Source organism: Lynx rufus, unplaced genomic scaffold (assembly GCF_022079265.1).
Source record: "Lynx rufus isolate CCGP_SWC_20201006 ecotype Redwood Valley unplaced genomic scaffold, mLynRuf1.p SCAF_19, whole genome shotgun sequence".
Taxonomy (NCBI): Eukaryota; Metazoa; Chordata; class Mammalia; order Carnivora; family Felidae; genus Lynx; species Lynx rufus.
In genome coordinates, this window is record NW_025814833.1 from 5,187,470 (window position 1) to 5,214,506 (window position 27,037).

The 27,037-nt window shown below is 37.8% G+C and overlaps 1 protein-coding gene across 2 annotated transcripts in view; it reads left to right on the plus strand.

Annotated features, from left to right (window-relative positions):
* The window catches only part of COL4A5 (collagen type IV alpha 5 chain), a 260,757-nt gene that overhangs the window by 120,010 nt on the left and 113,710 nt on the right, over positions 1–27,037 (plus strand). For both annotated transcript variants that reach the window (XM_047081902.1, XM_047081901.1), the window contains exons 3-4: positions 10,446–10,535; positions 23,353–23,397. In XM_047081902.1, coding sequence (XP_046937858.1) covers positions 10,446–10,535; positions 23,353–23,397 — 135 coding nt within the window. The remainder of the gene's footprint in view (positions 1–10,445; positions 10,536–23,352; positions 23,398–27,037) is intronic.

A 27,037-nucleotide genomic window follows, 5' to 3' on the forward strand; every position in this document is an offset into this window, starting at 1 on the left:
AATGCATATTTACTATTTGTTCTGTTGGGCACTAAGAACGGGATGATGGACATAGCAGGATTAATTAGATGAAGGGGTAATGGAGAATGGAGTCAAGATTATTACACATTTCTGGTCTAGGTTGTGCTATTTCCTAGAATAGAGAAGAGGGTAGAAAGATAACAAACTCAATTTTTTATATGAAGTTTGCTCTGGGGAAAATTACACAATTTCTCTTTGCTCTAATTCTTCATCTGTAAAATGGAAATAATAGTAGTATTTACCCCATATTGTCATTGTCATTGGGAGAATCAAATAAGGTAAAACATGGAAAGAGTTAGAATAGTTCGATAGTTTGTTATTATTATTGTTGAGTTTTAGGTTCCTCTGTGATATTCAAGTGGAGATATTTAAGACAGTTAGCCCTATGAGCCTAGATTTTAGAAAAAACAGTGTTGATATTTGAGATATCCCAGAGAAAGGCAGAGAAGGGTCAAAAAAGGAATCCAGAGTAAAACAGTATCTAAGGGACAGGCAAAGAGAGAAAATAAGAGTAATTTTTTTCCAAATATGGGCAAGCAGCATAAACCAGTTTTTTTTAAAGAAATTTGACCTTCACAAAGATACAATTATGCCATTTTCTATATTTGTGAGTGTTAGCAAGTTACAGTAAATTTTAGGTTAGTTTTAAGGATGAAATGGTTGCCTTACCACTGGTAGCAAAAGGTAGGCAAACAAGAGATGTCAACCCTCCCTACCATCCGTAGGAATTAGGTAGAAAAACCTCCCTCACCCCTCTCATGGCAGGCTTCTATAGTTTCTACTGCAGGAAACTTTCTACCTTTAAAGTCTGGAGATGGTTCTTACAATTTTTTTTGCCACTGTCCAGTAGGTGCTCTTCTATCTTCCTTGGTATAATATTGCTCAGTCAGCTAGATAGGGCCACAACAACATTTCACTATTATGAGGAGATTTCAGGATATGTAATTTATAGGTATATGGTTTTATTAATACAAACACAATTAAACTTTTTAGCCCTCTCTTTCATTTCTGGTTTATTCCTCTCTTATCTAAATAGCAGTTTTGCTTCTGAGAAAATTTGCTTTCTTCAAATATTATCCTCAAGTCTTGGCAGAGAGATGCTGTAAATACCAGTGGAGATCCCAAAATGTAGCCACGTTTTCCACTTATGGAAATCTGCTTGAACTAGTTTTTCTTTTCCTTCTAGCTTCCTTTTTGACTTGCACTTGCAGTCAGATTTCTACTACCAGCCCTGCCAGAAATGAGCTATGTAATGATTTGAGACAATCCAGCTCTAAAAGTTTGAACCTTTTATTTACCCGCTTGCTCTGTTTCCTTGAAAATAATTGATGAGTTTGATTAATACTAAATTATTATAATTATATCATTAATTAAAATAACAAAGAGGAGTGCCTAGGTATCAGAGTTGCTTAATCATCCGACTCTTGATTTCAGCTCAGGTCATGATTTCACAGTTGATGAGATCGAACCCCACTTTGGGCTCTTAGACCTACCATTATTTGGCTGACATTTGCTTTATTGGCTTTGAAGTAATGAGTGGAAACTGGCCAGAAGTAGCTTTTTTTTTCAAAGTACTTATTTTTATTATAAAATGATTCAACATAACAATTATTTAATACAAAATTATTTAAGCTACCTAGACTAAACTTAGTACTTACCACATACACATTCTCTCTCTGTCTCTCTCTCTCACATACACATATACACACACACCGGGGGTGTGTAGTAAAATTCTACTGTACCTTAACCTCTAGGGGTATGTGCCTGCAATGGCCCATTAGTCAGTTGCTTTATAGATACGGATGCTTTCTCTTTCTAGGTGCTACCTAGGCTGTCACTGTGGATAGGATCTGGTGTGAAAGGGTTCCCAGAATGAGGTCCAGAGCCTCTGGCCAGAGATTCAGCCTTCAAGCCTTAGAAAAGTAGAGGAACTCCTTGCGACCCTGCTGTTGGGAGCACATGCCATGGAGCTATGAGCCCTCACAGTTCTTAAACTTGATAGTGGTGGATTTGCTTTCTGTTATTGGATTGCCTAGGGTTGTCGGGATACATACTCTTTCTATAATTGGCTATATGCAAGTCAACTAACCCTTAATGTGTTGATATGATGGTATATTAGTATAGATGGTGACTCTGCAACCCCCAGTTATCTATCTGTGCAGATATGCATATTGGGCAACCTTATTGTATAGATGCCGATAAGATGTAGTGAACCCTCACTGGTGGGTTGGCAGCCCTCCTGTGTTGGTGTTGATTAAATGCTGTGCTCAGAATTGGACTTGAGTCACAGTTCAAATAGTAACTCTGAGTAGAGGAATTACTGATGGGTTTTTCTTTTTTTCTTTTAATTTTTGGTAGCATTTTATTATGATATAATTTAAGGTTACAAAATAATTGCAAAAGTAATACAAGGAACTCTTCTACATCCTTTACCACTTTTGCTCTATCAAAGACACTTAATATTTAAATTTTGAAATAACCTAGTGCAATTATTGAAATCAGGAAATTAACATTGATATAATGCTACTATCTAATCCACAGTCCATATCTGAATTTTGTCAGTTTTCCCTTTGATTGTTCAAAGTATGTGTATGTGTGTGTGTGTGTGTGTGTGTGTGTGTGTGTGTGTGTGTATTTTACCCCTCATAGTCTAGGGTCATGCATTTATCTACCACATCTCATTAGTCTTCTTTAATCTAGAACAGTTCCTCAGGTATTCTTTGTCATTTTTGAAGAATATAAGCCAGTTAATTTTAGAATGCCCTCTTTCTTTTTTTTTTTAGTGATTCCTCATTGTATGTATGTATGTATTTCCCCTTTTTAAATTTAAATCCTAGTTAACATATCGTACAATATTGATTTTATGAGTAGAATTCAGTGATTCATCACTTACATACTTGTGTTCATCACAAGTGCCCTCCTTAGCACCTACCACCCATCTATCTCCTACCCATCTCCCTTCATCAACCATCAGTTTGTTCTCTATCATTAAGAGGCTCTTGTGGTTTGTTTCCCTTTCTTCCCCCCCCCACCCACTTCCTATATGTTTATCTGTTTTGTTTCTTAAATTCCACATATGAGTGAAATCATATGGCATTTATCTTCCTCTGATTGACTTATTTCTCTTAGCATAATACATTCTAGCTCCATCCAGGTTGTTGCAAATGGCAAGATTTCATTCTTTTTGATGGCTGAGCAATATTCCATCGTATATATGTACTACCTCTTCTTTATCCATTCATCAGTCAATGGACATTTGGGCTCTCTCCATAGTTTGGCTATTGTTGATAATTCTGCTATAAACATTGGGGTGCATGTACCCCTTTGAATCTGTTTGTATTCTTTGGGTAAATATCTAATAGTGCAATTGCTGCATCATAGGGTAGTTCTATTTTTAGTTTCTTGAGGAACCTCCATATTGGTCTCCAGAGTGGCTGCAATAGTTTGATTTCTCACCAACAGTACAAGAGGGTTCCCCTTTCTCTGCATCCTCGCCAACACCTGTTGTTTCTTGTGTTGTTGATTTTAGCCATTCTGACAGGTGTGAGGTGGTATCTTATCGTGGTTTTGACTTGCATTTCCCTGACAATGAGTGATGTTGAGCATCTTCTCATGTGTTTGTTAGCCATTTGGATTTCTTCTTTGGAAAAGTGTCTATTCATGTCTTGTGCCCATTTCTTGACTGGGTTATTTGTTTTTTGGGTATTGAATTTGTTAAGTTCCTTATAGATTTTGGATACTAACCCTTTATCAGATATGTCATTTGCAAATATCTTCTCCCACTTCATAGGCTGCCTTTCAGTTTTGTTGATCGTTTCTTTCACTGTGCAGAAGCTTTTTATCTTGATGAAGTCCCAATAGTTCATGTTTGCTTTTGTTTCCCCTGCCTTTGGCGACATGTCTATTAAAAAGTTGGTCCAGCGTAGGTCAAAGAGGTTTCTGCCTGTGTTCTCCTCTAGGATTTTTATAGTTTCCTGCCTCACTTTTAGGTCTTTCATCCATTTGAATTTGTTTTGTGTATGGAGAAAGAAAGTGGTCCAGTTTCATTCTTTTGCATGTAGCTGTCCAGTTTTCCCATTTGTTGAAAAGACAGTCCTTTTTCCACTGGATATTCTTTCCTGCTTTGTAGAAGATTAGTTGACCATATAGTTGTGGGTCCCCTTCTGAGTTTTCTGTTTTGTTCCATTAATCTATGTGTCTGTTTTTGTGCCAGTACCATACTGTCTTGATGACTACAGCTTTGTAATATAGCTTTAAATCTGGAATCGTAATGCCTCCAGTTTTGTTTTTCTTTTTCAGGATTGCTTTGGATATTTGGGGTCTTTTGTGATTCCATACAAATTTTAGGATTGTTTGTTATAGCTCTGTGAAAAATGCTGGTGGTATTTTGGTAGGGATTGCATTAAATGTGTAGATTGCTTTGAATAGTAGAAACATTTTAGTAATATTTATTCTTCCAATCCATGAGCATGTAATGCTTTTCCATTTTTTTTTGTGTCCCCTTCAATATCTTTCATAAGTCTTCTATAGTTTTCAGAGTACACACCTTTTACCTCTTTAATTAGGTTTATTCCTAGGAATCTTATTGTTCTTGGTGCAATTTTAAATGGGACTGATTCCTTGATTTATTTTTCTGCTGCTTCATTATTGGTGTATAGAAATGCAATAGATTTCTGCACGTTGATTTTATATCCTGCAACTTAGTTCTAGCAATTTTTTTTGGAGTCATTTGGGTTTTCTACATAGAATCTCATATCATCTCCAAATAGTGAAAGTTTGATTTTTTCCTTATTGATTTGGATGTCTTTTATTTCTTTTTGTTGTCTAATTGCTGAGGCAAAAGCTTCCAGTACTATGTTAAATAGTACTGATGACAGTGGACATCCTTGTCTTGTTCCTGACCACAGGGGAAAGGCTCTCAGTTTTTCCCCATTGAGGATGACGTTAGCTGTGGGTCTATTGTATATGGCCTTTTTGATGTTGAGGTATGTTCCAGCTATCCCTACTTTGTTGAAAATTTTTTATCAAGAATGGATTCTGTATTTTGTCAAATGCTTTTTCTGCATTTATTGATAGGATCATATGGTTCTTATCCTTTCTTTTATTAATGTGGTGTATCACTTTGATTGATTTGCAAATATTGAACCAGCCCCACAGCCCAGGAATAAATCCCGCTTGATCATGGAGAATAATTATTTTTTTTGAGGTTTCTTTTTTTGTTGTTTTTTTACATATTTTATTTTATTTTTTTAATATATGAAATTTATTGTCAAATTGGTTTCCATACAACACCCAGTGCTCATCTCAAAAGGTGCCCTCCTCAATACCCATCACCCACCCTCCCCTCCGTCCCACCCCCCATCAACCCTCAGTTTGTTCTCAGTTTTTAAGAGAATAATTATTTTAATGTACTGTTGAATACTGTTGAATCTTGTTGAGAAGTTTTGCATCCGTGTTCATCAGGGATATTGGCCTGGATATTCTTTTTACTCGGGTCTTTGGTTTTGGAATCAAGGTAATGCCTGCTTCATAGAATGAGTTTGGAAGTTTTCCTTCTATTTCTATTTTTTGGAACAGTTTGAGAAGAATAGGTGTTAACTCTTCTTTAAATGTCTGATAGAATTCCACTGGGAAGCCATCTAGCCCAGGACTCTTGTTTGTTGGGTGATTTTCAATTAATGATTCAATTTTTTTGTTTTTTGTGGGTCTGTTCAAAATTTCTATTTCTTCCTGTTTGAGTTTGGGTAGTATGCAATTTTGTAGAATTTGTCTATTTTTTCCAGATTTCCCAGTTTGCTGGCATATAATTTTTCACAGTATTCTGTTATAATTGTATTTCTGTAGTGTTGGTTGTGATCTCTCTTCTTTCATATGTGGTTTTATGTATTTGGGTCCTTTCTCTCCTTTTTGTTAAATCTGGATAGCGGTTTATCAATTTCGTTAATTCTTTCAAATAACCAGGTCTTAGTTTTGTTGGTCTGTTCTACTCTTTGTTTTTTGTTTGTTTATTTGTTTTTATATCATTTATTTCTGCTTTAATCTTTATTATTTCCATTCTTCTGCTGGCCTCAGGCTTTATTTGCTGTTCCTTTTGTAGCTCCTTTAGGTGTAAGGTAAGGTTGTGTGTTTGGGACCTTTTTTGTTTCCTGAGATAGGTCTGAATTTCAATATACTTCCTTCTTAGGAGTGCCTTTGCTGCATCCCAAAGGTTTTGGACTGTCATGTTTTCATTTCCATTTGCTTCCATGTATTTTTTTATTTCTTCTTTAATTTCCTGGTTAACCCATTCATTCATTAGTAGGATATCCCTTAACCTCCATGTATTTGAAAGCTTTCCAATTTTTTTCTTTTTCTTTTATTTTTAAAGTTTATTTATTCATTTTGAGAGCAAGAGAGAGAGTGGAGAAAGAAGGGGCAGAGAGAGAGGGGGAGAGAGAATCTCAAGCAAGCTCCATGCTGTCAGCACAAAGCCCGATGTGGGGCTTTCACTCACAAACCATGAGATCATGACCTGAGCCAAAATCAAGAGTTGGATGTTTACGCAACTGGGCCTCCCAGGCACCCATTTCCAAATTTGGTCTTATGGTTGACTTCAAGTTTCATAGCGCTGTGATCTGAAAATATGCATGGTGTGATCATGATCTTTTTGTACTTGTTGGGGGCTGATTTGTGACCCAGTATGTGATCTATTCTGGAGAATGTTCCATGTGCACTCAAAAAGAATGTGTATTTTTCCGTTTTAGGATGAAATGCTCTGAATATATCTGCTAAGTCCATCTGGTCCTGTGTGTCATTCAAAGCCATTATTTCATGGTTTATTTTCTGCTTAGGTCATCTTTCCATTGTTGTAAGTGGGATGTTAAAGTCCCTTATTATTATCGTATTATTATCAGTGAGTTTCCTTTTGTTATTGATTGATTTATATGTTTGGCTGCTTTAAAGTTGGAGGCGTAATATTTACAATTGTTAGGTCTTCTTGATGGATAGACCTCTTAATTATGGTACAATTCCCTTCTTCATCTCTTATCACAGTCTTTGTTTTAAAATCTAGTTTGTTTGATATAAGTATGGCTACTCTGGGTTTATTTTGGCAGCCATTACCATGATAGATGGTTCTCTATCTCACTTTCGACATGCAGGTGTGTTTAGGTCTAAAATAGGTCTTTTGTAGGCAGCATATTGATGGATCTTGTTTTTTTTTTCCTCCATTCTGATATCCTATATCTTTTGATTGAAGCATTTAGTCCATTTACATTCAGAGTGATTATTTAAAGGTATGAATTTAGTGCCATTATATTACCTGTAGAGTTGGCATTTCTGGTGATGCTCTCTGGTTCTTTCTAGCCTTTGTTGCTTTTCATCTTTTTTTTTACCCCCCCTTAAAAATTCGTGTAGGGTTGGTTTAGTGGTCACAAACTCCTTTAGTTTTTGTTTGGGAAACTCTTGATCTCTCCTTCTATTTTGAATGACAACCTTGTTGGAGAGTATTCCTGGCTGCATATTTTTTCCATTCTGCATATTGAATATATCTTGCATCCTTTCTCACTTGCCAAGTTTCTTTGGACAGATCTGCTGTGAACCTGATCTGTCTTCCCTTATAAGTTTAAGGACTTTCTTTCCACTTTCTGCTTTCAGGATTCTTTCCTTGTCTGTGTATTTTGTGAAGTTGACTATGATATGTCTGGGTAATGTCCAACTTTTGTTGAATTTAATGGGAGTTGTCTTTGCTTCTTCGATTTTGATGTCTGTGTCCTTCCCCAGATTAGGGAAGTTTTCAGCTGTAATTTGCTCACATAAAACCTCTGCCTCTCCTTCTCTTTCTTCATCTTCTGGGACTCCTATGATATTAATGTTTTTATGTCTTAATAAAATCACTGAATTTCAAGTCTGCCTTCATGATCCCTGACCTTTGTTTCCCTCTTTTCAGCTTTATTATATTTCATAATTTTATCTTCTATATCGCTAATTCGTTCCTCTGCCTCATCCATCCTCGTTTTTATGGCCTCCATATGGGTTTGCATTTTGGTTATAGCATTTTTCATTTTGGCCTGACTAGATTTCAGTTTTTTTATCTTGGCAGAAAGGGATTCTCTTGTGTTTTCTATGCTTTTTTCAAGCCCAGCTAGTATCCTTATAATTGTTGTTTTAAATTCTGGTTCAGACATCTTACTTATATCTGCATTGACTAAATCCCTGGCTGTCATTTCTTCCTGTTCTTTCTTTTGAGGTGAATTCCTCTATCTTGTCACTTTTAAGGAAGAAAAACACAATAAAAATAATAATGAAATGAAATAAAAATTTAAAAATTAAAAAAAATAAGATAAAGGAAGTTAGATGCTAAGCATGTTTTGCTCTGCTTTGATCTGTTTAAGAGAAGCTTGGTAGAAAAAAAAAAGAAGAGAGAAAAAAGATTTAAAAATTTAAAAGTAAAAAATAATAAAATAAATTAAAGATCAAATAAGATAAAAAATGTTGCTTGTTCTGTATCCAAAAACAAAAGAAAAGAAAAACAACAAAAAAATAGAAGCAACAACAAAACAAATGAACAAGCAAACAAAAAAACCCACATGAAGGTAGATCCAGTTTCCCCTAGAGCTGAAACTTTGCAGCAGTCTATGGTCAGTAGACTAAGTCCTTGGAAAGGATTTGTGCTGGTCTTATGCGGGGAGGGACCTGCTGTTGTGATTCTCAGGCCCACTTACCCTAGTGGAGATGTGCCTGAGTGTGCAGGTGGTCAGGGCTTTGGTATGTTATCTCTGTTCTCCACTTGGTGGCGCAGTTTAGCTCACTGAGGTCGATCAGTGTTGGTGGGCTAATGGTGAAAATGGTTTCTTTCATCGCTCTCTCAAGTCTCCGGAATGGGAAGTTCGTGCCCTTGTAGGCACACTATCAGTCACCCCTGACACCTCCTGTGTCCCTGGCTTCCATCAGCTCCCCATCTCCCTCTTATCTGTGTCCAAGCTGTCTGCCTACCAGGCTGTGCCCCTCTCCAGAGTTTTATCTCAGGTGTGGCTGTGTTTCAAAATCCCACACCTCACAGATCCCCGCTGTTCCAACCCACGGTCTCTGCACACAGTGGCCAGTGCACACTGTGGCCAGCTTGTCCCAGAAATGGTCGTGCTACCACACAGTGGCAGCAGCTCAGAGTTTATGGTAAATTGCAACACACAACCGGCTCCAGGGTTTGTTGCCCTCAGCCGGTGTCTTTGTTCCTATAGAGGTGAACATGACATGGCAGCTTGATGACATGCCCGCTGGGTCTTTTGCCAGAGGAGAGGCCGTATCACCTCTATCAAATGCAGTCCAAGCAGGTGAACCGCTTCTCTCTGTGTCACCCAGGGGATCCTCAGACCATGCTGTCCGCTGCCGGTGCTCTGCCCTCCTTCCTTGCTAGAGCACCACTAGGGACTGGGCTCTGAAACCAGACTTTGTGCTCCACTGTTTACAAAAAACTGGCAGTATTGAAACCCTCTCCCTTTTCCCCTGTCAATGGTTTTGGGGAACTGTTTTCTTATGCAGTCTCCTGTGTGTGTCTTCACTCTTTCTCTCTAGCTGCTTTCAGGGGCAGTGCTTTCTTGTGCAAACCTGATGCCCTGCTCAATCTCCCCCTCTCTCTTTCTCCTTTCCATGAAAACGGCTCCCTCCTCTGTGGCACCGGCCTCTTCTCTCCCCCAATTCACCTCTCCTCACCATGTACCTGCTGCATTCTCTCCCTCAAATTATGGATTGTTCTGCTAATCCCCAGATCGATTTCCTAAGTGTTCAAAATGGTTTGATGTTGATCTAGGTATGTTCCAGGGACGAGACAAGCCCAGGGTCCCCTTACTACTCTGCCATCTTAACTCTTCCTCCTGGTGTTTTTTTTCTTTTATGCTTTTTTGTGCTTCTACAATAACCATGCATTCCTTTTTGTATTAATCTTACAATAAGAAAAATATAAACTTTTTGATGTTCTAGAGCCCTTTTCTGACTAATTTATCTCCAGTCAGTAATGAATTTCCCTTCTGGATAATTCTGCAACTCTTCCACTTTGCAACAAATCTGAAAACTTCTCAGATGGTTTCCTTTTGCACTTCTTCATCCCTGCACCATATTTATTTTATGTAACCCCTACAGACCTGGTTTCCTGGATTTACTGCCATCTTCCGTGGTAAACTCTTGATGTCAGTATGTTTAAACCTCGTTTCTTCTCTGATAAGCTTTTTACCTTTACAGGAAAGTAATTGATTGCATTACCATATATGACAAATTCAGAATGGTTTGTGGTTTTCCACTCACATCTTACAGGTTTTCTCCTGTTTGTGGGTACTGTGAATTTAGTATCATTAAATTAAGTTAGTTTTCTCTAGATAATTTTTTGATCTTTTTGAATCTCAACCATGCCTTTGCTTGAAAATTCATTCATCTTTCATTCTTGTTTGCAGGGGGAGAGAGGGTTTCCAGGTTTGGAAGGCCATCCAGGTTTGCCTGGATTTCCAGGTCCAGAAGGGCCTCCAGGGCCTCGGGGACAAAAGGTATGTACCAGGTTGCCATCCAGTAATACTAGAGGCATTAAGTCATCTTAAATGTGGGACTAGGTATCAAGTCAACTAAAAATATATCTAAATAAAATAATAGGATAGCTGAGAGTCTATATTTTGTTGTTGGTTTAAAAAACTGAATATTACTGTCATACTCAAATGGTTTTGGAAGATGCTGCTAATTGTATGTAGTTATTGGTATCCTTAACAAAAACTGAATTTTATCAGGAGCTCAGCTGAGCTGGAGAGAGCTAAACTGCCAGGTGTCAGAGTAGCTGATTAAGGCAACAAGCCAAAATGAAAGGAATAATCAAACCTTTTACTGTGACAGTGTAATAAACAAAATGTTTAACTAGAAAAAGCACCAACTTCCCCCACTGTCCTATTTTTCCCCATGGAACTGTACCAGTGAGGATCTCGCCTTGGACGGCCAAGAGAAAGTTGAGGGCTGTGTTGAGGCTAGTCTGTTCTGCTTCCAAAACTGAAGTAGTGTCATTGATGAGTTAAATAATGGTCAAAGACAGGTTGTACATTACTTGCTGTAATTGAATGACCCTGAGTAGGAAAATTTGCCTGGAGCATACACATGAATAGAATCAATACCACCATGTGACAGTTCTCCTCACTAACCAGAACACCTGGTTTTGGAATTCCCCTCTTACTCTGTTTAGTTTGATATGCTCAATAGGAGAGACTGTCTTGAATATTTGGCAGTCTGTTATCAATTCCCTGTAGGTACGTGTTACATTGGTAGGAATGTTGAAGGCCAGGCTTTTACCAAATAATAATACCCCAAGGGAGACACACACACAGTGCTGGTAGTATAAAAGCCGTTGATTGCCATGGGAGTCAGCCAGCCCAAAGTTCCTTCTGGTGGGTAGGGTACTTAAGTGGAATTGGAAAATTTGTGTCAGGTGGGCACAGGTATAGGGGAGGAGGAAACCACCACTATGGAGGTCAAAATAGCCCTAGTGGCAGATCTCATTTCCCTTTTCCCAGATGCTTCAGTTAATCCCATCTCAGACAGAAGAAATTTGACACGTGAGGAGGCATTTTGTTTCTGTAGTGTCAGAGTCCAACTGTGGCAACACATCAGGTCCACTGTGATACGGTTGGGGTATCTGAGGTACTAAAATGTTTCACGTTTAGAGACATGTCCCTTTGTTGTATTCAGTGGCACAGCAGTAAGGTGTTTACCTATAGGGTTGGGCGGTGGGTGACATATTCAGCAGTTTGTCAAATTCAGAGTCGTGGCAACTACCTGGGACAGGTATATCAGTGACTTTGGTGAGGTAGATGTCACATAGGCTGTTCTGTGGGAGAGAAAGATGAGAGGATAGGTTCATACACCCTTTCTTTCCTATGTGCAGGCTCATGGATCCAAAGGTACTGTTTTCCTATCAGTTGGGAAGACTTTTCCCCATTGACTGCTGCGTAGGCAATCTCTCCTATACCATAAGCAAGGATATCACCCTATGTGCATGTTACGATAGGGAATCAAAGAGATAATAGTGAATGCTAAGATTGGGAGAAGTTTCTGGGTTTTCTAAAAATAGTTCTTTTGGTTGATTGCCCTTTACCATCTATATTAGGTAGACTGGTGAACTGACCATGAAAGGGGCCAGTTCTGTTTTTTGCCTGGAAATGAAAAGTACTTTAAAAACCTTTTTTTTCCTAATTTTATTTCATCTAATAGTGGTACAGTATGTCATTAGAGTATTAAGGAGATCAAATGGATACTCATCAAGTAGTCTTTCCAATAAAGGAGGAAATTAATTTAAATACATAAATACTCGTAAACACTTAACTGTATCAGAGCATAGATTGTGGGGGTGTGCTTGGGCATGATCTCTGAGGAAGTGACAGTATATCAAGGTAGTCTTGTTAGATTCAAGAGCAGAAGGGACCTGCACTAAATTTTCTGAGTAGAACTTTACACTAAGGGAAAAGCAAGACTCTAAATGACTGCCTAGAAGTTAAGTAGATGGGGCACTTAACAGAATTTCTTATGTCTAATGAAGTGCAAACACAGCAGATTATTTCTTGTGTACCCAGAAGTGGCACAGAAGTAGCAGCTGGATCTGAAAGAGTCAAGTGGATGGAACTGAGCACTAACTCAGCAGTAATCCATGCGTCCTACTGGCGTGGGACATCTCAATGAATTCTAGCTTGGACTGGACTATCTCACTCCTCAACATCTCAGAACTCCTTAAGCTCTCCATAATTTAGACACAGCCTTATAAAAATGAGATGGGGATTTCAAGCAACTGAGATTAAATTTCAGTCATGTTAGTGAAATGTTCAGTCATGTTAGCTTTGAAATAGAAATTACTTTGAACCATAATAAAATAAAGATACATTTCTTGCACCTGAGTTTACCCAGGTGAATTATGGGCTGAATTTCTTGTGCACCATGCTTGCTGAAAGGTGGCACTTTTAATAAAGATTTGCGGCAGATTAAAAAAAGTTAACTACCTTAGAATCCCTTTGAAATAATTTAGCATTAACTAGAACTATTGTACAATAGTATGACAGCTTTTAATGGTGTGATTGTATGCATTTTAGATTTAGAAATTAGTCCAGTCTTTTGCTGTGGTTCCATTTCAGTATCTGTACAATGAAAAGGTTGGACTACTTTCTAAACTTTTGGGATTCTAAATTTGAAGAGCTTTGTACCTCTATCTCCAGTCTGATTTCGTGCTTCCCAATGTAGCTGAATTTATACTTTATAATTTTTATGTGATTGGGTGTTCTAGTACATGCATATATGTTGGCATATATGCTCAGTCAAAAATTTGGTAGGATTGTTTTTTAATATGTATATTCTTTTTTAAATTTTTTAACATTTATTAATTTTTGAGAGAAAGAGAGACAGCCCAAGTGGAGAAGGGGCAGAGAAAGAGGGAGACACAGAATCTGAAGCAGGCTTCAGGCTCTGAGCTGTCAGCACAGAGCCTGACGTGGGTGTTGAACCCACAAACTATGAGATCATGACCTGAGCCAAAGTCAGACACTTAACCAAATGAGCCACCAAGGCTTCCCAATATATATTCTTATATATGAAAGTAAAGATATATAAAACAAATACATATATAGATTGTATATATAAAAATTTACAAAGGATTTCTTTATTCTTTTTTTTTTTTTTTCCTTCTTTTTTAACAGTTTTATTGAGATATCTTTTACATATCATATAGTACACCTATTTAAGGAGTACAATACAGTTTTTTTTTTTTTATGAAGTTTATTGACAAATTGGTTTCCATACAACACCCAGTGCTCATCCCAAAAGGTGCCCTCCTCAATACCCATCACCCACCCTCCCCTCCCTCCCACCCCCCATCAACCCTCAGTTTGTTCTCAGTTTTTAACAGTCTCTTATGCTTTGGCTCTCTCCCACTCTAACGTCTTTTTTTTTTCTCCCTTCCCCTCCCCCATGGGTTCCTGTTGAGTTTCTCAGGATCCACATAAGAGTGAAACCATATGGTATCTGTCTTTCTCTGTATGGCTTATTTCACTTAGCATCACACTCTCCAGTTCCATCCACGTTGCTACAAAAGGCCATATTTCATTTTTTCTCATTGCCACGTAGTATTCCATTGTGTATATAAACCACAATTTCTTTATCCATTCATCAGTTGATGGACATTTAGGCTCTTTCCATAATTTGGCTATTGTTGAGAGTGCTGCTATGAACATTGGGGTACAAGTGCCCCTATGCATCAGTACTCCTGTATCCCTTGGGTAGATTCCTAGCAGTGCTATTGCTGGGTCATAGGGTAGGTCTATTTTTAATTTTCTGAGGAACCTCCACACTGTTTTCCAGAGCGGCTGCACCAATTTGCATTCCCACCAACAGTGCAAGAGGGTTCCCGTTTCTCCACATCCTCTCCAGCATCTATAGTCTCCTGATTTGTTCATTTTGGCCACTCTGACTGGCGTGAGGTGATACCTGAGTGTGGTTTTGATTTGTATTTCCCTGATAAGGAGCGACGCTGAACATCTTTTCATGTGCCTGTTGGCCATCTGGATGTCTTCTTTAGAGAAGTGTCTATTCATGTTTTCTGCCCATTTCTTCACTGGGTTATTTGTTTTTCGGGTGTGGAGTTTGGTGAGCTCTTTATAGATTTTAGATACTAGCCCTTTGTCCGATATGTCATTTGCAAATATCTTTTCCCATTCCGTTGGTTGTCTTTTAGTTTTGTTGGTTGTTTCCTTTGCTGTGCAGAAGCTTTTTATCTTCATAAGGTCCCAGTAATTCACTTTTGCTTTTAATTCCCTTGCCTTTGGGGATGTGTCGAGTAAGAGATTGCTACGGCTGAGGTCAGAGAGGTCTTTTCCTGCTTTCTCCTCTAAGGTTCTGATGGTTTCCTGTCTCACATTTAGGTCCTTTATCCATTTTGAGTTTATTTTTGTAAATGGTGTGAGAAAGTGGTCTAGTTTCAACCTTCTGCATGTTGCTGTCCAGTTCTCCCAGCACCATTTGTTAAAGAGGCTGTCTTTTTTCCATTGGATGTTCTTTCCTGCTTTGTCAAAGATGAGTTGGCCATATGTTTGTGGGTCTAGATCTGGGGTTTCTATTCTATTCCATTGGTCTGTGTGTCTGTTTTTGTGCCAATACCATGCTGTCTTGATGATGACAGCTTTGTAGTAGAGGCTGAAGTCTGGGATTGTGATGCCTCCTGCTTTGGTCTTCTTCAAAATTCCTTTGGCTATTCGGGGCCTTTTGTGGTTCCATATGAATTTTAGGATTGCTTGTTCTAGTTTCGAGAAGAATGCTGGTGCAATTTTGATTGGGATTGCATTGAATGTGTAGATAGCTTTGGGTAGTATTGACATTTTGACAATATTTATTTTTCCAATCCATGAGCAGGGAATGTCTTTCCATTTCTTTAAATCTTCTTCAATTACCTTCATAAGCTTTCTATAATTTTCAGCATACAGATCCTTTACATCTTTGGTTAGATTTATTCCTAGGTATTTTATGCTTTTTGGTGCAATTGTGAATGGGATCAGTTTCTTTATTTGTCTTTCTGTTGCTTCATTGTTAGTGTATAAGAATGCAACTGATTTCTGTACATTGATTTTGTATCCTGCAACTTTGCTGAATTCATGTATCAGTTCTAGCAGACTTTTGGTGGAGTCTATCGGATTTTCCATGTATAATATCATGTCATCTGCAAAAAGCGAAAGCTTGACTTCATCTTTGCCAATTTTGATGCCTTTGATTTCCTTTTGTTGTCTGATTGCTGATGCTAGAACTTCCAGCACTATGTTAAATAACAACGGTGAGAGTGGGCATCCCTGTCGTGTTCCTGATCTCAGGGAAAAAGCTCTCAGTTTTTCCCCGTTGAGGATGATGTTAGCTGTGGGCTTTTCATAAATGGCTTTTATGATCTTTAAGTATGTTCCTTCTATCCCGACTTTCTCAAGGGTTTTTATTAAGAAAGGGTGCTGGATTTTATCAAAGGCCTTTTCTGCATCGATTGACAGGATCATATGGTTCTTCTCTTTTTTTTGTTAATGTGATGTATCACGTTGATTGATTTGCGAATGTTGAACCAGCCCTGCATCCCAGGAATGAATCCCACTTGATCATGGTGAATCATTCTTTTTATATGCTGTTGAATTCGATTTGCTAGTATCTTATTGAGAATTTTTGCATCCATATTCATCAGGGATATTGGCCTGTAGTTCTCTTTTTTTACTGGGTCTCTGTCTGGTTTAGGAATCAAAGTAATACTGGCTTCATAGAATGAGTCTGGAAGTTTTCCTTCCCTTTCTATTTCTTGGAATAGCTTGAGAAGGATAGGTATTATCTCTGCTTTAAACGTCTGGTAGAACTCCCCTGGGAAGCCATCTGGTCCTGGACTCTTATTTGTTGGGAGATTTTTGATAACCGATTCAATTTCTTCGCTGGTTATGGGTCTGTTCAAGCTTTCTATTTCCTCCTGATTGAGTTTTGGAAGAGTGTGGGTGTTCAGGAATTTGTCCATTTCTTCCAGGTTGTCCAATTTGTTGGCATATAATTTTTCATAGTATTCCCTGATAATTGTTTGTATCTCTGAGGGATTGGTTGTAATAATTCCATTTTCATTCATGATTTTATCTATTTGGGTCATCTCCCTTTTCTTTTTGAGAAGCCTGGCTAGAGGTTTGTCAATTTTGTTTATTTTTTCAAAAAACCAACTCTTGGTTTCGTTGATCTGCTCTACAGTTTTTTTAGATTCTATATTGTTTATTTCTGCTCTGATCTTTATTATTTCTCTTCTTCTGCTGGGTTTAGGCTGCCTTTGCTGTTCTGCTTCTATTTCCTTTAGGTGTGCTGTTAGATTTTGTATTTGGGATTTTTCTTGTTTCTTGAGATAGGCCTGGATTGCGATGTATTTTCCTCTCAGGACTGCCTTCGCTGCGTCCCAAAGCGTTTGGATTGTTGTATTTTCATTTTCGTTTGTTTCCATATATTTTTTGATTTCTTCTCTAATTGCCTGGTTGACCCACTCATTCGTGAGTAGGGTGTTCTTTAACCTCCATGCTTTTGGAGGTTTTCCAGACTTTTTCCTGTGGTTGACTTCAAGCTTCATAGCATTGTGGTCTGAAAGTATGCATGGTATAATTTCAATTCTTGTAAACTTATGAAGGGTTGATTTGTGACCCAGTATATGATCTATCTTGGAGAATGTTCCATGTGCACTCGAGAAGAAAGTATATTCTGTTGCTTTGGGATGCAGAGTTCTAAATATATCTGTCAAGTCCATCTGATCCAGTGTCTCATTCAGGGCCCTTGTTTCTTTATTGACCGTGTGTCTAGATGATCTATCCATTTCTGTAAGTGGGGTGTTAAAGTCCCCAGCAATTACCACATTCTTATCAATAAGGTTGCTTATGTTTATGAGTAATTGTTTTATATATTTGGGGGCTCCGGTATTCGGCGCATAGACATTTATAATTGTTAGCTCTTCCTGATGGATAGACCCTGTAACTATTATATAATGTCCTTCTTCATCTCTTGTTACAGCCTTTAATTTAAAGTCTAGTTTGTCTGATATAAGTATGGCTACTCCAGCTTTCTTCTGGCTTCCAGTAGCATGATCAATAGTTCTCCATCCCCTCACTCTCAATCTAAAGGTGTCCTCAGGTCTAAAATGAGTCTCTTGTAGACAGCAAATAGATGGGTCTTGTTTTTTTATCCATTCTGATACCCTATGTCTTTTGGTTGGCGCATTTAATCCATTTACATTCAGTGTTATTATAGAAAGGTACGGGTTTAGAGTCATTGTGATGTCTGTATGTTTTATGCTTGTAGTGATGTCTCTGGTACTTTGTCTCACAGGGTCCCCCTTAGGATCTCTTGTAGGGCTGGTTTAGTGGTGACAAATTCCTTCAGTTTTTGTTTGTTTGGGAAGACCTTTATCTCTCCTTCTATTCTAAATGACAGACTTGCTGGATAAAGGATTCTTGGCTGCATATTTTTTCTGTCTAGCACCCTGAAAATCTCGTGCCAATTCTTTCTGGCCTGCCAAGTTTCAAAAGAGAGATCAGTCACGAGTCTTATAGGTCTCCCTTTATATGTGAGGGCACGTTTACCCCTTGCTGCTTTCAGAATTTTCTCTTTATCCTTGTATTTTGCCAGTTTCACTATGATATGTCGTGCAGAAGATCGATTCAAGTTACGTCTGAAGGGAGTTCTCTGCGCCTCTTGGATTTCAATGCCTTTTTCCTTCCCCAGTTCAGGGAAGTTCTCAGCTATGATTTCTTCAAGTACCCCTTCAGCACCTTTCCCTCTCTCTTCCTCCTCTGGGATACCAATTATGCGTAAATTATTTCTTTTTAGTGTATCACTTAGTTCTCTAATTTTCCCCTCATACTCCTGGATTTTTTTATCTCTCTTTTTCTCAGCTTCCTCTTTTTCCATAACTTTATCTTCTAGTTCACCTATTCTCTCCTCTGCCTCTTCCATCCGAGCTGTGGCGGTTTGCATTTTGTTTTCCATTTCCTTTAAAGCGTTTTTCAGCTCCTCGTGACTGTTCATTAGTCCCCTGATGTCTGTAGCAAGAGATTCTCTGCTGTCCTGTATGCTGTTTTCCAGCCCAGCGATTAATTTTATGACTATTATTCTAAATTCACTTTCTGTTATATTATTTAAATCCTTTTTGATCAGCTCATTAGCTGTTGTTATTTCCTGGAGATTCTTCTGGGGGGAATTCTTCCGCTTGGTCATTTTGGATAGTCCCTGGTGTGGTGAGGGCCTGCAGGGCACTTCCCCTGTGCTGTGGTGTATAACTGGAGTTGGTGGGCGGGGCCGCAGTCCGACCTGATGTCTGCCCCCAGCCCACCGCTGGGGCCACAGTCAGACTGGTGTGTGCCTTCTCTTCCCCTCTCCTAGGGGCGGGATTCACTGTGGGGTGGCGTGGCCCGTCTGGGCTACTTGCACACTGCCAGGCTTGTGATGCTGAGGATTTCTTTATTCTTAAAAATAAAATTAAATTAATTTTTGATAATATATTCACTTACACAAAATAAATAAACATAGGAAAGTATATTGGGAAAAAGATTTCCTTTCCACCTGTATCCATTAGCCACTGAATTCTACATATCCCTAACAGATACTAATTTCTAGTACTTTCTTGTGAATATGCTCAATAATTTTTATGGATATGCACACAGATACAAATATATACATGCACATACATGCTTATATACACACAGACGCAGTTTTACCTACGTTTGTTTATAAACTGGTAGCATATTAAACATGTTTGGCCTTTGTTTTTCACTTAATATATATTGTAGACATCTCATGTCAGTACACACAGAATTTCCTCATTATCTTTTATAACTTGATTGTATTCCACTGCATGTATAAACCATAATTTGTTAAGCCAGTCCCCTATTGATGATTAGTTAAATAATTTTCAGTTTTTTGCCACTACAAACAGTGCTGCTAAGATGTATAATTTTAATAGACTTCCTTTCCCCAATAGGGGATTATCTCTGTAAGATTACCATAAGGAGGGTACATGTTTTTATGTATTTTTATGGATATTGTCAAATTGCCCCCCAAGAAGTTATATGACTTATCCTTGGTTTGGCAATATACAGGAAGATCAATTTCCCTATAGTTTCACCAACCGTATTATGAGACTTGACTTTTTGTCAATCTGATAGATGAAAATGGTCTTTCAATGCTTTTAGATTGCATTTCTCTTATTAAGAGTGAGATTAAGGATCTTTTCATAGGTATAAGAATCATTTGTGTTTTCTGTGAACTGTCTTCATATCATTTGCCCATTTTTCTACTGTATTATTGGTAATTTTATATGTTAATGAGCTATTTATACATTAGGGAGATTACCCTTGGTCTGTGTTGTGAGTTGCAGTTATTTCCCCTAGGTGGTCATGTCTTTGCTGAGTATGTGCATGTGTGTGTATATTTTTGTATATCTGTGTTTTTCAGGGATCCTTTATGGCTTTTGAATTTTGAGTAGGAAATGCCTTCCCCACTGTAAGATTATAAAATAATTTTCGCATGTTTTATCCAAGTATATTAATAGTTTCATTTCATGTAAATATTTTATCTATTTCTAATTCATCCTGGTGTGCGGTTTGTGATGTAAGTTCCATGTTTATTTTTTTACAAATGTCCTCACAAGTATGTCCCAATGTAAACTTCCCCATTGATTTGCAGTGCCACTTTCATTATAAACCAAAATCATGTGAATATACGCACTTGTTTTAGACCTTCCATACTCTTCCAATGATATGTTTATTCAAATGTCAGAACCAAACTATTTTAATTATTGATGTATTATGCTGTATTTTTGTATCTGACAACGCTAGCGTCCCCTTACTGCTCTTTTTTTCCCCAGAATTTTCCTGAATGTTCTTGCTTATTTATTTTTCCATATGAACTTTAGAGTCACCTTATCTAGTTGTCTTTTCAAAACTCATGTTATTTCTGTTTATTGTGTCAAATTTTAACTAAATTTATTGAGAATTGATCATTTTTTATGTTGACTCCTATTATCCAAGAACATGGAATGCCTTTCCATTTGTTCTTATTTCCCATTTTGAACTTCAGAAACGTTTTAACCTTTTCTTCTTATGAATCTTGCACATCTCTTAAGTTTATCCCCAAATATTTTATCCTGCTTTTGCTACTGTAAACTGTATATTTTATTCCATTATGTTTTCTAACTGGTAGTTGGTATATAAGAAGGCTATTTATTTTCTCATATTAATTTTGTGTACAGTTATCTTCCTGAGTTACCTTATTGATTATAGTGGTTTTCATGTAATTTTCTTGGGTTTCCACTCATACAATCATTTATTTGCTTTTAGTGGTAGTTTTGCCTCATCCTTTCCAATTTTTGTACCTCTATTATCTGTCTCTTATTTAACCATGTTGGTTAGTACAACCAGTACAACATTAAGGAATCTTTGTCTTATACCTGCCTTTTGTGGAAAGACCCAAAAAGATTCATTAAGCAGTCTTCTCCTTGTTTTAAAATAGAATTGGATTGAGGAGGGCACCTGTTGGGATGATCACTGGGTGTTGTATGGAAACCAATTTCACAATAAAGTTAATATTTAAAAAAAAAATAAAATACAATTGGATTTACTTTAATCTCCTTAGAGATGAGTCTGTTGTGGAAAGAGATTATTAAACTTTTTAAAAAGTTAAGGATAGTAGACAGAATAATGCCCATCTCCTAATTGATGTCCATGACCTAATCCTCGGGATTTGTGAATATGTTAGTTTATATAGACAAGCAAAATTAAGATTGCAGATGAAATTAAATTTGCTTATCAGCTGGTCTTCAACCACAGAGATTATTCTGGATTATCTAGGTGGGCCCAGTATAATCACAAGAGTCCTTTAAATGTGGAAGAGGGAGGCAGAAGAATCAGTGTAGAGGTGATGCAGTGTTAGAAAGATTCATTCAACCATAGCTGGCTTTGAAGATTGAAGAGCTGAGGAAGGCTGGCTGTTCTAGAAGCTGGAAGAAACGAAATGGATTTATCCTCCTAGAACCTCCAGAAAGCAACAGTGTTCTGCCACTGAGACCACTGTCATACTTCTGACTTCCAGAACAGTAAGGTTGTGTTGGTTTAAGCCACTAAGTTTGTAGTAATTTATAAAAACAGCATAAGAAACTAATATACCAGGTAACCCTTTTCCCAAATGAAGCTTTTCCCGGAAGCCCCACATAAAACATAAAAACAAAGCTGCGCTGATTGAAAGCAGGTAGTGACATAAGCATCAAGGAACCCCCAGTGGAGCCTCTAAGGTTGTGAGTTGTGTGATTTAGAAACCACTTGTGTAAAGCAAGATGTCTCAGTTTAATAAAATCTGTCTAAACGCTTCAGGTGGTGGCCTACTAGCTTATATGTTCCACTGAAATTCCCATCTTTTGGAGCAGAATTGGGTTTTCTTTATTCTAAAAAACTAGTTAATAAAAACTTAGTGAGGGGCGCCTGGGTGGCGCAGTCGGTTAAGCCTCCGACTTCAGCCAGGTCACGATCTCGCGGTCCGTGGGTTCGAGCCCTGCGTCAGGCTCTGGGCTGATGGCTCAGAGCCTGGAGCTTGTTTCCGATTCTGTGTCTCTCTCTCTCTCGGCCCCTCCCCCGTTCATGCTCTGTCTCTCTCTGTCCCCAAAATAAATAAAAAACGTTGAAAAAAATTAAAAAAAAAAAAACTTAGACAAAACCTCAAATTCTCAGCAATGCAATTGTAACTAGAAATGGGTAAATAGATTAACACACATGTGGTCAGCCTCTTTTGTTTACAGTCAACAGAAGAAACTAGAAAGGAGTGTCTGGTTTGTTCTTGTTCTTTCCTAAGCTCTTCCTGTAGAAAGTGCCTTATAAAACAAAGCAAAGGTTTAGAACAGCAAACTCAAGATCAGCACGTACTTAGGCTCAGATGATGTCATTTATTACCAGCATGGCAGCAGACTGACATAATATAGAAACTGCCTGGGGCGCCTGGGTGGCTCAGTTGGTTGAGTGGTTGAGCATCTGACTTTGGCTCAGTTCATGATCTCAGGGTTCATGCGTTGGAGCCCTGCATCAGGCTCTCCACTATCAGCGCAGAGCCCACTTGGGATCCTCTGTCCTCCTCTCTCTCTGCCCCTTCCCCGCTTGCACTCTCTCTCTCCCAAATATAAAACATTAAAAGAAAATATAATAAAATTTTAAAAATAATGTTTAAAAAATATATAGAAAATGCCCACATTTTCAGCTTGTATTTTCCTTATGCATAAATGATTTGAGGAGTATCACTACCACTACATCTTTGTCTTGTATGATTTTCACAATTAATTTTACAGGTCAGGTACAAAGTTTCTACTACATATCAGCAGTTTTCTCAGTAAATAAAGACCTTTCTTACTTTTTTATAGATTTTTTAATGTTTTATTTTTATTTTTGAGAGAGAGACAGAATGCAAATAGGGGAGGGTCAGAAAGAGAGGAAGACACAGAATCCAAAGCAGGCTCCAGGCTCCAAGCTGTCAGCACAGAGCCCAATGCGAGGCTTGAACTCACAAGCTGTGAGATCATGACCCCAGCTGAAGTCAGAAGCACAACCAACTGATCCACCCAGACACCCCAAGACCTTTCTTATTTTCTATATGATAAAAAATAAGGTGCTTTCAGTCTCAATAATAAATGCTTCTTCCTTGGGTAAGTAAGTTTCTCACTTTCACAAAGATTCACAAAAATTTAAGTCTCTTATTGTCATAATCTAAAATTAGTTATTTGAGGGTTATTTTTGGAGGAACAAGAACTAAATCTGTTGTATTTTTCAGGGTGATGATGGAATTCCAGGGCCACCAGGACCAAAAGGGATCAGAGTAAGTGATATTGGCTGTATATCAAATGTTTTGTTGGTCAAGACAGAGAAAAAGCAAACGAAGTGTTATGAGACAACTGGAAAAGATTCCTATTAAAATGAAAAAAGAAATAGTTTTTAAAAAGTTAAAGGTAAGAATTGGCATATGCCTACAATTAGCCTTTCTTTATTATTTTGGCAGTTATCTATATATCCAGGTGTCTATTTAAACTAATGTACCAAAATTTTAAATTACTTTATGTGGACAAGAAATACAAAAGTGCTAAATCCTAGCAATTTGTCAATTTATTAAAAATATGTATATCTTACAACTGACTTAAACATAACTTCCCAACCTTGTGATCATCTCAGTCCTCTGGGTTCAGAGGGCCAATCACTGCAGGTTGTATATCCTTCCCAGTGTACCATGTACAAATATTATAACTTTCTTTGTGTATCTTGAAGACTGTCAGTTTGGGAAGCACTAATTTAAACCACTGTGTTACAAAAAATAACTACTTTGGGGGCACCTGGGTGGCTTGGTCGGTTAAGTGTCGAACTCTTGGTTTTGGCTCAGGTCGTGATCTCCCAGTTTGTGAGTTTGAGCCCCGTCTTGGGCTCTGTGCTAAGAGTGTGGAGCCTCAATATTCTCTCTCCCTCTCTCTGCCCTTCCCCTGCTTGCTTTCTCTGTCTCTCTGAAAATAAATCAATAAGCTTAAAAGAAAACTACTTTGGAAGTATACAATGTTTTCTCAATTCTAAGATGTATACTTTTTCATTTTAATGTTCTGAAAATCAGGATGTGTCTCAAAATGGAAGTACACATTTAGTGTAATTTTTCTAAAAAGCTTTCAAGTAGAAATATATCTTTCAGTGTGTTTTAGAGCTGGGAGGAAACTATAGTTCAAAAATAGTCCTGGCTTTTGGAAAATCATACTTAACTTTTCTGAGCCTCAGTTTCTCATTTGTTAAATTAGAGAGTCAAAGATGCCTTTTAGCTCTAAAATTCCGTGTTCATAGATTGGTGAGTATACTTATACAAGTATAAAGTACATGGGTGATGACACAGCATGTCTGTTTATGTGACAAAGACAGTTAAAACATTCTGATCCCTTGATCTCCAAAAATTTAGTGGGTGTACAAATTTCACGTAAACATTAAACATCCTATTTGCAGCCTGTTTCCGATTCTGTGTCTCCCTCTCTCTCTGCCCCTCCCCCGTTCATGCTCTGTCTCTCTCTGTCCCAAAAATAAATAAACGTTGAAAAAAAAAATTAAAAAAAAAAAAAAGGGGGCGCCTGGGTGGCGCAGTCGGTTAAGGTTAAGCGTCCGACTTCAGCCAGGTCACGATCTCACGGTCTGTGAGTTCGAGCCCCGCGTCGGGCTCTGGGCTGATGGCTCGGAGCCTGGAGCCTGTTTCCGATTCTGTGTCTCCCTCTCTCTCTGCCCCTCCCCCGTTCATGCTCTGTCTCTCTCTGTCCCAAAAATAAATAAACGTTGAAAAAAAAAATTAAAAAAAAAAACATCCTATTTGCTTTATACTTCTTAACAACATGTAGCTTACCTTATGTGCTACTCATGCCTGGTGTTTGTAAGGACCTGGAAAATCAGGGAAGAAACTCAAAACCCTTGGTTTTATTAGCAGATGTGTTTCTGTGTTATTGTGTAATAAGTGGATAGCAATAGACTATTGAAGCTTTTCCTAAGAATCATAATATATCTCATAAATAACTACAGCTACCATTAACTATGTCATAAGCTCTTCTGAGACTCAAAAAAAAAAACTTGTCCATTCTCTCAATTCCCTTTGCAAGTGTCTAGGAGTGCCTGAGTAGTCCATGTCCCTCAACTAGAACTTCAGAAGTGCTTAGGAATAGGTAGCCTGATAGTTCCTGCATCCTTATGTCTCAGCTCAGAGGCAACTCTTGACATGCAAATTTTAAAAGATTTATTATTATGGAAATTTTTAAGCATACCCAAATGTACAGAGATTATAATACAATGAACCTCTATGTACCCATCACTCAGCTTCAAAAGTTAGCAACAGTTTGACAAATTTGTTTCATCTATCCCCCCCCACACACTATTTTTTTGGAATATTTTTAGGTAAATCCCTCATATCAACCATTCCACCAATGAATACATATTTCAATATGTTACTCCAACTGATAACCACATAACTGCTATACTATTATTACACCTCAAAAGATTAGCAATAATTTTTCAAATATACTTGAAAACTCAGTCCTTATTCAGATTTCCTCAGTTGTCTCAAAGATGAATGTCTTTTTACAATTGGTTTGTTCAAGCTTCACATATTGCATTTGGTTTCTATGTTTCTTAAAACTCTTTTATTATGCTATTAGAGAAACTGGGTCATTTGTATTCTACTGCATTCTACATTCTTGTTTAATGTTTATTTTTGAGAGGGAGAGACACAGAGTGGGAGCGGGGGAGGGGCAGAGAGAAAGAGGGCAACACAGAATTTGAAGCAGGCTCCAGACCACAAGCTGTCAGTGCAGAGCCCAACGTGGGACTTGAACCCATGAACTGTGAGATTGTGACCTGAGCCAAAGTTGGACGCTTAACCAGCTGAACCACCCAGGCACCTACATTCTACATTCTTGATCTGACTGATTGTTTCTTCATGATGTCATTTAAATTGTTCCTCTGTCCCCAATATTTCCTACAGACTGGAGGTTGCCTTGCAAGAGGCACCAACTAGAGAACTTTCTGGGGATATAGAAACAGCTGTGCACTTAAGATTTGTGCATTATACTATACATAAATTATACTGCAAAAAATTAAAGAAAACAGAAAAAAGAATACTTTGTATGTAGTGCTGTGTATTTACTATTGAATTACATCTTCTTGCACAAATATCTGTTATCCCACTTTTTTTTTTTTATTAAGTTTGATCAGTGGTTCAGTATATGAGCCTGATTTTGCCACCAAAATTTCCCCATCAACTTTTGATCCAGTGGTTTAGTAGTCATTGATGATCTTTGCCTAGATCTACTTTTTTGTTCAGAGGTGCAAAATGGAGATTTTAAAAATTCTATGAATCTTTTATCAGCTAGAATTCTAATTTATCAGCTGGAATTGTAATGGGGCAATGAATTATTCTAATAGGGTAATGAGTTAGTACACCAGCAATTTTGAGTGATGGTCAGGAAGGTTTATAGAATTTGTTATCATTATAAACATGTGGAATTTATGTGGCTAAATCAATTTTACTCATTATTATTTTTGAAGCCAAAATTCTCCTATCTTTGGCCTGTGGGAGCCCCTGTAAGTCGGCTGGCCCCTCTCCTGTGTCCTGTTGACAAACTCTATTGACCTTTGGTAATTTCCTTGCTCTCTGACACAAGACTCTTCAGGCTCATGTTGTACATTTACTCTCCAAATCTGAAAGTGACCATATATCTGATTTTAGGTTCTTCTTTAGTGAAAGATGTGATTTAGATGCTACCGGCTGGTGTTAGGGGTTTTCATGGTTACTGGTGGTCAGTTGATTTTATGTCTTTTCAGTTGACAAAATTAGGAAATATGTATTTTTTAAAGAGAAAAAATATCATGAGCTTATATTATTACTTCCAATTGAAATTTAAAATGAAAAGAGATCAGGGGCGCCTGGGTGGCTCAGTCGGTTAAGCGTCCGA